Genomic DNA, 13,286 nt, shown 5'->3' on the forward strand with positions numbered 1-13,286 from the left:
GTCAGAAACTTTTCACTATGAACTGCTCTCAGGTGGATTTAATGCTTATCTTGCTGAACACTTATAACGGGGGTATTCATTTACGTACGCAAAAGGGAGTAAATGAGTCTTAAGTAAGCAGACTGGTAGTATTGCCTAGCAATGAGGGCAAGTGCGCAGTGTGTAGTGCTAGGTTTGGAGCACTCCATACTACTCCGTCGTATGACGTCACGGGCGCAGGCGGAGCCCCAATGGTGACACGTAGAAGAGCGGTGGGTCGGTGTTCGAGCTCCAGCTCGTTCGTCCGAGGAGCACGCTCGGTGGGAGACGGTGTGTTTTGTCGGAAGTATGAGGCTGTCGCTGGTGCTCGCGCTGCTGAGGCCCGCGGGCCCGGTAATCGTGGGCATGTCTTTGGGCTTCACGCTCAGTTTGCTCAGCGTCACGTGGGTGGAGGAGCCGTGCGGCGGCGGCGGCGGAGGAGCGTCCACCGTGGGCACGGAGGAGATGATGATGATGATGGCTCCGGCGGCTGGCGTCAAAGGGGCCCGCAAACCTAGCTCTATATCCACGGGCTCCGCGGGAGAGGAAGACTTTGAGCCCCGGATAGTTCCCTACAATAAACCGGCCCAGCACGAGCCATCAAAAAAAGTGTTCAGGTGAGTGAGAGAGAGAAAGAGAGGAACAGGGAGAGAGATTTGGGAATTTCATATCACGGCTTGGTTACATGCGAACGACATTTTAGACTGAACGTTGTGAAATGTGATGTTTGAATAGCCTGTTTTAAGTTAACATTTACAGTTAAAGACTACTAGAGATAGAGAGACTTCAGAAGAGGGGACAGACAGATAGGCAGAGCGAGAGGGAGAGATACACACCAAGTGGCGCCTCAGCATTTCCACATTCACTTCCACACCTCGGGCTCCCGAGGTTGTGGTTCTGTTTGGTTCTTTTTTTGGTTTTGTCCACACCCGTCCATCTGCCAGCCAACGCCTGAGTATACGCCTTCTCTCTCTCTCTCTGTCTGTCTCTCTGTCTGTCTCTCTCTCCTCTCTTCTGTCATTAACTTTGGTATGTCCGTTATATTTAATTATTTATGAAGCATTTATTTATCAATGTTTTACAAAGACTCCATTAAAATGCCTGCACTCTTGGGCGGTTCAGTGGTTGAGATGTAAACAAAGCCCTTCGAGTGGTTTGTTGTTAAAAGCTCTCCGTTCTACAGAAACCTAACGGTTTTTTTATGTGGTAGCGATGTTAGCCTCGGCCAATTGAAAGGCCCGATAAAACAATTCTATTCATAAATAAATGTTTTCAAGGGCCTGTTTTAACTCTCATGTCCCTGCTTGAGCCTCCCTGCGATAGTGTTTTAAAACCTTAACAATTAAAGCCGGATTTTACGTTTTAAACCGAAAAGTTAACTGAACTGTTTTTTTGTAAAACAACATTCCTAGTATCAGGGATTTGTAAATAAAAAAATTAAAAAGCCTTACTTGTCAATGTAAATATAAAAATGTAAAGGCTTAAAACAATGTAATTTAATTACTTGTACCATTTCATGATTTATTTATTTTATTTTTGTGAGCTTAAACACCCATCTGTCTGTTTTGGCTTTTGGGAATTCTGCCTCCGATAATAAATATTACATGTCAGAAGTTTATATAATAAGACAGGGGTGGGATATACAAACCAGAAAGTAAATTCAGTTTTTTAAAATGGTCTTCTAATGGAGGAATTTAAATAAAAATAAAATAAGCTAAAAACTCCTTTCAGTACCCACTTGGTCATTGTTAAACCTCCCAAAAACACACCTACAAAAGACATATTTTGACATGGGTTCCAAGGGAAAAAAATGCCCTAAATGCCTTAGCTGTAACTCTACACCACCTTCATTCAGTAAATACAAATCTATGAATATGCAATTAGTCCCCTCTGTTCCCCCCCTCCACTCCTCTGCCAGTTGCCTGTAGCTTGAAAGCCCCAGCCAGCACAGAATTGGTTTATGACAAAGAAATCCTTGGCTTTATGAATCTGCTTATTTGAAATGGTCTTTCAAAGTTTTAAAACACAAATGAAATGTCATAGTGTTGACTTCATATTTGTTATTGTCTAGCATAAACAGCGCCACACGGCCATGTTAACAAAATTAAAAACAATGAAAATTGAAGTTTTTGTTTATATTGAATTGATTTCTCCTGTTAGTCAGACTGGATGTCTAAATCTTGACATCTTATGTGCTGTGTCAGTTAGTAACCATTCCGTGTAATAACGTCCTTTGTGATGGATGTCTGGTTGTAGGGGAAGATGTTATGATTCCCATGAGGCTTTTGTGTGTGTGTGTGTGTGTGTGTGTGTGTGTGTTTAGAGACAGCAGTGGTCAGGAGAACTGCATGAACACTTCATTCTCTCCCAGTTGATGACCAAACCTTGATCCTTATCCCCGTTTCTCTCACGCACTGCCATTCTAATGGTGTCATCGGGTCACATTAACTGAGCTGTCAGTCATGGCTCAGGGGTTTAGCCATGGAAGCCTCTGTCATATGGTCTATATACTGGGATCTGAAGCAAGTCAGCACACTTAAACAGTCGTTGAGAGCAAGATCAGAAGGAACAAAAAAAAACAAAAACAGGCTATCTTTCAGGAAATGTCTTAAAATCTCCATAAATGCAGGTGCATGCTGTTTTCCCCAGTGATGACTCATGCTATTTGCTAAGAAGTAATTCACATGTATGAAAACAGTGGTTAAGACATGTCAAAGCAAGACTCCACTCCTTATTTGCTAATTGATTACTTTCGGTGAGCTTTAGGGTTTATTTACTTCACTATAAATTACTTACATAGTTGTGGCATCCCATTCCGACCTGAAAAAGGAGAGAAAAGAAAAACGGTTTATTGGTCTTTCTTGGTTTATATAGAACAATGTTAAAAACTTTGACTTAGAAATACAAGGTAATAATTCACTATGCCAAGAAAATGCTTGTTTTCCATAATGTGAAGCTACAAGAAAATGAATAATCAAATTGCTTAATAGCCCCTGATTGAAATGAGGGCAGCCTTGTTAAAAATAGGTTTTGTTCAGTGTTCAGGTGTATCCAGGTCACTTATTGTCTGTTTAATTCCTGTGTAAGTGCAAAGATGAGGTGAAACCAACAAAAGGTGAAAATGAGAACAGACAAAGAGTAAAAAAAAAACACACTAACTTTGGCGGCTTTCATCTTGTTACTGTGTGCTTGAGGGTGAGGTGAGCTGTGGCTCATTATCATTTTAAAGAACAGGAGCTCAAACCGACTGTCAAGAACAGGGCTGGTTAGAAAGTGTGAGAAAGGGACTGTGGTCCCCGATCCAGAGGCATTTCATTAAAACCCCAGTACTGTCCTTGTGAAAGGGAGTATAATACGGTCCATTTAAAATGTTGTTAACCTTTTTTCTTCATTAACAGCTGAACTGTATTGCTATGGAGTAATACATTTACCAAATATTTTCAAATATATATTTTTTCTAGTTAGTTCAGAATCTGTAGCAACGCTCAGGTTCAGTTCTGCTAACCCTGAACTAAAGTATGAGTTACGCTACAGTATGCAAATTAGTGAGCCAGTGCTCCAGCCTTGTTATGGAGGCGAAACAAAGAACACAACAGTGCCTGGCCTGTCTTACTTTTTTTTTTTTTTTTTTTAAAGTTCAGCCAAGGGCAGGATGTATTTACCCTTAATCCAAGCTGTGTTTGCATACTGTAACCTATAAGAAGCATATTTAACTGTATTTTCTTAAATTTAATGTGTTCTTTTTAAACTCTTTCCAGGGCCAAATATGCCAGCACAGAGTTGGGGATTCGTGAGCGTCTCTTCGTAGCGGTTCTGACCTCCAAGAACAGTTTGAACACCCTGGCAGTGGCCTCCAACCGCACCCTGAACCACCACCTGGACGGCCGTCTCATCTTCTTCACTGGCACTCGCAACCGCAAGGTCCCACATGGAATGTTTGTGGTTGCCCATGGTGATGAGCGCCCAGTGCCCAGCATGTTTCAGACCGTCCGGTACCTCCTTGAACGTCATATCACTGAGTACGACTGGTTCTACCTCGTCCAGGATGACACCTACACGCAGCCAGACCGGTTAAAAACACTTGTGGACCACTTAAGTATGGACAGCCTGCTTTATATGGGCCACCAAGGGGAGTTCATCGGAGGGGAAGTCCAAAGAAGGTACTGCCAAGGTGGGGCTGGTTTTCTCCTGTCCAGGGGTTTGCTTTTGAAGCTCCAGCCCTACCTGGAGCACTGCCGGACAGACATAGTGAGCGTCAAGCCTGACGAGTGGCTGGGACGCTGCATCATTGATTACACTGGTGTCGGATGTGTGGAGGAATATGAGGTAGGATTGAGTGCGTAGTGCTGTGTGACCAAATAATCTGTTTGTTGGCTGTTTCTTAATAGCCTTTTAGGCTATTTTTTAGAATTACAAAATACTTTTTACTGTAGCAAAGAGAAGCATTTGAATTTTTAATACTGCTTTTATCTAATCACTTATTTAAACCATCCCAGCAATAAACCATTTAATATAAGAGTTTAGCATTAGTAGTGTTACATTTGTAGTGGTGTATGTTTAAATGATTTATCTGTATTTTGTCGGTGATTTTTCTATACGTTTTTATGGACGAGTCTGTTAAACTGTTTTGTGTCTAGTGAGCTCTTTGGCTTTTTAGCCACCTATTTAATTAGAACCATTTACTTCCAGGACATGCAGTTTGTAACTACAAAATCCTGCTGATGTTCTTTTCCTTTTCAGCGATTCTCACTAAAACAAATTAGCTCCCACTTATGGAGAATGTTGAGATTGTGAAATATTCTGGAAGGCTGAGGGCAAAAAAAATCTCCCATAAAAGTTTATTTTTCAACATGAATGCATGAATAAACACTGAACCATCATATTCATATTAACAAATGTTTAAACCTGTTAGGTTTGATTAGCTAATCACAATACACTAGGCTTTTTACTGACTCAGTTTCAGAGTGCTAGTAAGCATATAATGAAATGCTTGCACTGTGCTGTTTAGATCCTCTGGCCAGACCAATTACTGACGCACTTGTGATCTATCCTCGTCATAAGACTCAAATTAGCCATGACCAAATTAGCATCCAGCAGTGTGTGAAGACATGAGCTGGATTGGTAGAAGGAGAGTGTGCCTGCTTGTAACCTGGCATAGATCATCCTGCCAGGCTCCAAAAGCAGAGCAGTGTAGATAAAGTAAACTTTTCATGTTGCTGGTTTCTCCAAGAGGACCATGTTTATGTTGGTCACAAGTGACTTCATTTTTTAGCCTCGGTTCTCGGGTATCAGCAGGAAACCACATGGCCCAAGAGTCTTTGCCTCTTATGAGAAGGTGCCCTGTTTCTTGTTGAGAGATGCACAGGGGGCAAAGAGCAATACGTGATTCACATGATGGACGCTTACTGACTTTTGGGCTCGAGTCCCAGTCTCGTACTCGGATGCGCCTCCAAACACGTACTCGTGCAATTGCAAAAGTCTTTGAGAATTGCTTTTCCATGCTATTGGGTCTCAGTATTGCATGCACCAAACACGTCACAAGATGCTTTGCACTGTGTGTTGCGAGTTGTTTACAGGGTGCTGTATTAAATGGGATTTGACAGAGTTGGGTTGGCTGCAGCTTCAAAGAATTATAGCGACTCCACTGCCTTGGCGTAGAAGCCATTTCCATTGTGCTGTAAATAGCTTTTAAGATTGTACTTCACTCTTAAAAAATAAAGGCGTCAAAATGATTATTTGAAGCACTGCAGTATAGGAAAACATTGTTATTGCTTTAAAGAACCACTTTGTAAACATGATGTGAAGTTTAAAAAAAAGGAAAGAATCAATTTAAAAACTGTAAATTAAATTATCTCTAGCCAAGAACCATTTAGAAAACTTTATTACTAAAATGGCCACCTTTTTTCCTCCCTCCTCCTCTCTAGTCTTGTCTTTCTTTCTTCTGTTGTACACACATTTTAGATATGCGCACACTTTCTACGACAGCATTCTTGGGGAAGAACATTGACTCTCAGTTCTGCTATTTTAGCTAAGAGAGACCTTCACTGGCTAGTGTCATGCTTTGTGCCCGGGAGGGGGAGGGTCGTCCAACACAATCAGTAAGAGAGTGAGCTCAGTTATGCTTTCTTAGACTCCTGATTTCAGAAGGTTTAGGTATCACTGAGCCAACATTTAGGCCTCTTTTAAAGTGCAGGGCTAAGGTCCAAAATTTTAGCATATCCTTATAACGCCGTGCTGCTCTGGTCCATAAATGTATTATTATTGTTTTATTATCATTATTTTTTTAACACATCTGTTTGTGTGATCAGAAAGTTCCTAAGAAGCGTATCGTTATATTGATATATCAAGTATAGTATAAGTAGATGCAGTAGGCAGATCTCTTGGAAATTAAACTAACCCACCATTGGCTCTCTACATGATTAACTGACTGTGACAAAGACATCAGCCTGAGTACGGTTTGTAAGCATTCTGCTCCAAACCCTGTCCGTATTGAAGCTGGCATGGTTACATTTTTTTTTTGTTCAGACCCATTCGACCCTGCAGTTGGCACTGCTTTTTTTTTAAACTCTTCTTATCTATAAGAATTCAACAGGCTAGTTTCTCAATAGACACAATGAATGAGCAGGGCTAGCCTGCTTTAATCAGGGTATCTGAGTGTGTGCGCATTTGTAGCATTGCAGATACGGTGAATTTAAAATGAGCAAAGTTTCCACATGTATGTTGTATAGACTGAGTGTATACAGAGAAAATGCTGAGTGATCCCATCCTATGCAAAATCACTGCTCATCATTTAGATAATTCAAACATGCCACTGGCTGAGAAGAGTGGCGTCACACCCCTAAGAAGTCTTAACGTTGTTTATCCCACAGTCCGTGATGTACACGCAGTGAACCGCATGCAAGCATCATCTTTGTTTTCCGACTCCTTGCAGAGGTTTGGATGTGAAACTGAGCTTGTGAGCTGGATTACTGAAGTTGACTGACTGGCTCCTGGTGCGACTGGACTTCCTGCTCTCTGCAGGCTGGCCCAGGGAGAGTCGTTAACTTAATTAGGGTGATTAGGACGAGACGTTTAAAACGGCATTACTGCTATCTCCAGGGGTTTTACTGACCCGGGCCTCTGTCAGGGCAGAGCTATAAACTAATAACGAGACGTGTTCTGTCCAGTCATAAAAGGGCTGTAATTTAACATATTCCTGCTGTCAGAAAACCTTCAAATTCAATTTATGCATGTCCTTGGGTGCATTGCTTAGTTGCTTACTTCATGAAGTTTTAAGTAAGGCGCAAGTGTGTTGGTGTCTGTGTGCTTGGCAACATTTCTTCTGAAACAAGTTTGTCCCACTTTGCTGCAGTAACAGCTTGTACACTTGAGGGCACTAGATGTTGAAGCATTTTTGTGAGGATTTGATGGCATACAGCCACTTCTCAGAGGTATTGGATAGTGTTCCTTTACTTAAAAAAAAAAAAGTCCCTCTACTCCACAGACAAGTGCTCATCTATGTCGCTCCAAAACTTAAAACCAGATTTCTACAGTTATATGCAAATGATTGGCTGCCTCTGGTCAAATTACATGTTTTGTTTTATTTGAAAATGCAGTGAAGTAAACTTGTATTCTACAAGGAACAATTTTTTTGTGTTAAGTTTAAATATGCCAGACCAAAAAAAAAAACATAAAATGTGTGTCATAACTTAAATTTCAGCAAATAGTGTGCAGAAATGTAATCTCCGTAGAGGATGTTTATTTTTGTTTTACATATGTCAACGAATCATTTGAACAGGGGAACTGAAATTCTGAACTTGAGTGTTAGAGAAATCTTGTAAACTGCTGTATTTGTCTTATGCATGTGTGCTGTATCACAGGGGCTTCATTATAATTCCTTTGAGATGGAGAAGAACCTGGATCCGAGTGCAGAGGAGAGGCCAGAGTTTGAGAATGCTCTTTCAGTTCATCCAGTGATCAGCCCCGAGCAGATGTATCATCTACACAGATACTTCACTGAGAAAGAGCTGCAGAAAACCTATGAGGAAATCAAGAAACTACAGGTGAGAATGTCTATTTTCTTTCACCACTTTAGCCACTCTGTCCTCCTTAAGCCATCTTCCTTTTTACCCTGATCCGTTTATCCATTTTACCTTCTCGTGACTCACTCTCCTTCCCCAGCCTCTCTGACATCTTCAGATCATATACGCTCTGTTGCAACCCTGGCCTCAGATGGCTGAGGCATCACAAGGGATAGAATTTGCAGTCTCAATATATGACAAACGCTTAAACACTTACACCAACATGTATCATCTTTAACTCTGTCCCTCTTGAGTCGTCTTTTTTCCCATCTGTTCATAAATATGATTAATTGTTCAGTCCACAAGGGTATTCCATTCAGGTCCAAGAGGGTTAGTGTCCACCACACTAGGGTGATTTCCTTGGGCTAATAAGCCTACTAAATTCTTGTTGATGAATAGAATTTAACGGCATATGCTTAAGCTGGAAAAACACCATACTGGGCCCTGAGGGCCAGATTAGACAATCCCTGATTATAGCACTGATAATATTACTGCATTGCTCAGTTTTTATTCCGTCAAAACGACCAGCTTCTTTTTTTCCCTTCTCAGTAAATCCTTAGTTGGTATTGACACTTTTCCACTGCATGGCACCTACCTTTCTCAGCTCAGCTGTACTTGGCTTTTTTGCTTTTTTGGTACTTGGAACTGGGTACATTAGTCCCTGCTTGCTCACGGTTCGGCTTGCGGAGTAGGGACTAGACCATGATGTAAACCTTGCAGAGCACAATGCGGATGTCCAACACAAAGTAGGCATTTGTAACATCTCACATTTTGTTTTATCCAACTCACAACGGCAGCATGTAAAAGTAAGCTTGGAGGTAAAACTTTCCTCGGATTGGTGCCAGATGAAAGGCTCCAGGGATGTCTCTGATCTCATGCATGACTAAAACAACAACACACAAATACATGATGGAGTAAACCATACTTAACATTGTTGTTGCCTTTGTTGTGGGATCAAAAAGCATGTAGAGTCAAGTAGAGTAGGTACCATGCAGTGGAAAAGTGCACAGTGTTACTTATTTTTTTCTGTTTCAGGAGGAGATAAAGAACATTAGTCATGTGGCTGTGGATGGAAACAGGAGTGTTCTTTGGCCCATTGGCATTCCACCTCCTTTCCAGCCAAAGAGTCGCTTTGAGGTTATTCGCTGGGACTACTTCACAGAAGAGGCGCTGTTCTCCTGTGACGATGGTGCCCCCAAGTGTCAGCTGAACGGTGCTGACCGTGAGGACGTGGCAGATGTCATCCAGGTAGCTGTAACGGAGCTCAATAAGAAATATTCCCCCATGTTAGAACTAAGTGCTCCACGGCTAGTCAACGGCTACCGCCGCTTTGATCCAACACGAGGAATGGAATACACTTTGGATTTGCAGCTTCAGGCCATGACGAAATCGGGCTATGGACAAGCCATTGAGCATCGTGTCCACTTAGTGCGACCTCTTAGCCAGTTAGAGATTATCCCCATGCCCTACGTAACGGAAGCCACTCGAGTACACGTGGTCCTTCCTCTGACCAGCTATAATCGACAAGTAGCATTGCGCTTCTTGGATCACTGCGCCTCCAACTTGTTTGAACTGGGTGAGAATGCAGTCCTCACCTTCCTGTTCCTGTATGAGCCTTCAGAGGCTCAGAAGGTGGGCACAAGTGATGTATTTGTGGACGTCAAGGCAAAGGTTGCAGCTGTGGAGCGCAGGTACCCCAATGTGAAGATCCCATGGATTAGTGTAAAGACGGAGAACCCAGGTTTCTTGCGTGTCCTTGACATCCTCTCTAGGAAACACCCAGTGGACACCCTCTTCCTCCTGGCTACTGCAGACACGGTGCTCAACTCCGAGTTCCTGAACCGTTGCCGGATGAACGCCATCAGCGGCTGGCAGGTCTTCTTCCCCGTCCACTTCCAGGACTTTGATCCTCGTGTGGCATTCCCAGATGGGCCTCCTCAAGCTTCCCCAGATCTGGTTCGTGAAGCAGGACACTTCGATCGCTACTCCTTCGAGGAAGCATGCTTCTATAATGCTGACTACATGTCTGCTCGCACCCAGATGACTGCTGACACACAGGAGAACGAGGAGCTGCTGGAGAGCCTGGACGTGTACGATGTTTTTGTGCAGTATTCCAGTCTACATGTCTTCCGTGCAGTTGAGCCCGCCTTGCGCCAGGCCTATCGCAACCGCACCTGTGACCCCCAGCTCAGTGAGGACACCTTCCACCGCTGCCTCCAGAGCACCCAGGAGGGCATAGGCTCCCGATCCCAGTTAGCCATGCTAATGTTTGAGCAAGAACAAGGCAACAGCACTTGAACTCCTTTTTGGGGTTCAGAGCATGGGAATCAAAGACTGGCTCTGGGCTAGCGAGGATCCTTGCTTCAAAGATTCTACAAACGATCAAACAAAAAGATGCTAAGCATGCCACTCCTTGCCCAACCCCTGAGTAAAAAACCAGCATTTGAGGAACTGCTGGAGTTTGAAGGTGTGTGCAAAGGTTCAAATGGAGAAACATTTCTTCATGGTGACCTGGTGACCCAGACAGCAGCAAGAGGAATTGTATAGACAACACAGAAATGTTTACAACATCCAGAGACCTGGAAGGTTGGAAGCAACAAGTTTCAAGAATTTCCATAATGCCAGTGTTTCAGATTCCACCCACATTAGAAGTGTATTCCTGTCCCACACCCACATTTCCTTTTTTCTGCTTGCTGTGCTTGTCGGGGGGGGCTACCAGTTGAGTATAGCCTGTGTGCCTTTCAACTTTCTCCTTCATGGTACTATGGAATTTAAAACTATTTTTGATTGCAATAATTAGAATTTGTCCATTTCTGTGTGTACAAGTCTCATCACTTCAACTCGTGACTTTTTAACACAAAGGCATTGTATATGCTTTATATAACACAAGTGCACACATCATAATGTTTGAATGTATATGTGTATGTGTGCGTGTGCACGTGTGTATGCTGAGAGTGCCTCGTGTTAGCCTCTGTGGTACTGAAAAAACGGATGCTGAATGAGATTAATTGTATTATGTAGTGCAGTATATATATCAAAAAACATAGATGTTATATACAGTGCAGATGTCAAAGACCTCCTGTGCAGAAGTCTGAGACCACCCTTCATTTATATATAATGTTCAGGCGATTGGCCATTAAAGTGCCCTTTCTTTTTAGGCAGATTTTTTCTATTTTTTGTTTTTTAAGCAATCTTAGACTTTTGTATTTTCAGCTCACATTTTTCAAGCTCATTATTTACAATTAAGTTGCTTTAGTTGAAGAATGGACAGAAACAGCTAGAATTTTCAGATCTAAAATGAAGGTAAAGCTTTTGCTCCTATTTAAAAAACAAATATGAAAGCTTTATTTTCTGTATATCTGACAGGGACAACTTTTGTGCTCCATCAGGCTTCGCATAGCTGTTAGGAGTTTAATATTTTCAATATTTTTTTGGAAAATCTAATTTTGACTTTTCCCTTGAATATATATATGCATGAATTATATAATAATTTGAACTAATCTTCCTGGGAAATATCTCTGGATGAACTTAATGACTGGACTAATAATGAAGTGTATAAATGAAGGGGCTCTGACTGTACTGTAAGTATGCAGTATGTAGCTACTGCTACATACTGAGTGGAGAGGACTTTTATTTTTCTAGGACTGACGATGCTGATTTTAACAGCTGATAGGCTCTGTTCATACAGAAGGTTAAAGAGGGGTTTTCACTGTTATTTAACCATAACAATACAGTATGTGCAATATGGAGAACAAATTGGCAGTTTGTTTAATCAGTAGTGTATCATGTGCAATACAATGTTATATTACTTTTACTTCTGTTAATTTATAGGAGATTTTATATATAAAGATGGTTTGGAGGAATTTATCCAGGGTTCCTCAGGCCCTTTATTTGACCAGTGCTAAATGCTGTTATGAGGTCTTCATTTCATTGGTGCATGTAAGTTCAAAAACATGAAGTGGCTATAAATATCGGCTTGTAATGACTTTCTCAAAAGAAATATAATCCACCTACAGCACATAAGCCTAATCACTGCCCTATCACTACTCCTGGCCAAAGGTTTGTGAACACCAGATCATCTGATATTTTGTATCCTTTGCTTCACTAATACCTTCTAATCTTCAGAGGAGTATTTGCGCTAGGTGTTGAAATGCTTCTGAGATGACTTAATGGCATTCAGCCACAAAGAAACGGGTTTTGGATCAAAACACCACTCCAGCCCTTCCCAAAATTTGAATGGTGATCCATCACTGCAGAAAACACAGTGCGGAGGGCCTTTATACCCCTCTAGCCAACACTTTGCATTTAGTATGGTGACCTAAAGTTCCTCATCATTTCATTTAATTTCAAATTAAATTGTGGGTGTCCACAATGGATGAATTTTATCGTAGCACAATTCAGTAATTTTAAGGAGCTTTCAAAACATTTGGCTACACTATTTAATGGTGGAAAGGATCCATGTTATATGCTCTAGAATGAGTGTATTAGCACCCTTTCCTTGGTTTCTGTTGTAGCAACATGATGTGCAAAACACTTTACCATGGATATGACACCGATATCATAATGTACGTGGGGAAAACGTGTTAGCGTGTTTAAATCCGCAGTGATTTGTTTATTTGTATTTTATTTATGATTAAAAATATAAATATCTTAAAACAACAAATGACTTGTTTTTGTAGTTTTAATAGCAGACACTAGAGGGCAGTAGAAGCAAATACAATACTTTCCCAGCCTTCACGAGTTCTCTTTAGTGTGCTTCATGAAAACAATAGCCTCTTTTGCTGGACATGTTTGGTTGTTTTATATTTTCTTATGAGTAATTGGTGAAAACTCTCATCTTCTAATAAATAATAGAGCAGTTTATCATTGCTCTAAAACACTACAGCTGGTTGAGTGTGTCTTATTTTTTAAAGAAACAAAATGGTGGAAATAGTGTTCAAAGTAGAATTCTACTGATTTTACAAATTTTATATGGAATTAATTTCTTTAAAATGAACATAGTAATTGGAACCAGATATCTCATGAATTTAATCCCTCTGAAAAGCTACTTAATACTTAAGATTGTTATACACAATACTTACGAATACATTACATGATGATATCTGCAATATTTTTAGAGAGTTTTGAGATTAGGTTTAGGCCTAAAACATGTTTTTAAGTCATTCATTGTGGAGAGAAATGTATGACAAAATAGACCCCAAAGAAAAC

At 41.2% G+C, this 13,286-nt stretch overlaps 1 protein-coding gene across 1 annotated transcript; it reads left to right on the plus strand.

Moving 5' to 3' along the window:
• Nucleotides 1-254: 254 nt before the first annotated feature.
• On the plus strand, nt 255-12,925 carry chpfb (chondroitin polymerizing factor b). The gene is made up of 4 exons (XM_066663486.1): nt 255-635; nt 3,777-4,344; nt 7,878-8,060; nt 9,114-12,925. Exons 1-4 carry the CDS (start codon nt 328-330, stop codon nt 10,374-10,376), a joined length of 2,322 nt encoding a protein of 773 aa, XP_066519583.1. The 5' UTR covers nt 255-327; the 3' UTR covers nt 10,377-12,925.
• Nucleotides 12,926-13,286: the final 361 nt, after the last annotated feature.

This window comes from Hoplias malabaricus, chromosome 3 (assembly GCF_029633855.1).
Source record: "Hoplias malabaricus isolate fHopMal1 chromosome 3, fHopMal1.hap1, whole genome shotgun sequence".
Lineage (NCBI taxonomy): Eukaryota > Metazoa > Chordata > Actinopteri > Characiformes > Erythrinidae > Hoplias > Hoplias malabaricus.

Excerpts from the sequence above, each read along its gene's own strand:
- chpfb (XM_066663486.1), top strand. The coding sequence starts at position 328 with ATGAGGCTGTCGCTGGTGCTCGCGCTGCTGAGGCCCGCGGGCCCGGTA. Across the intron at positions 636-3,776 it reads CCATCAAAAAAAGTGTTCAG|GGCCAAATATGCCAGCACAG; the intron begins GTGAGTGAGAGA and ends AACTCTTTCCAG. Across the intron at positions 4,345-7,877 it reads GATGTGTGGAGGAATATGAG|GGGCTTCATTATAATTCCTT; the intron begins GTAGGATTGAGT and ends GCTGTATCACAG.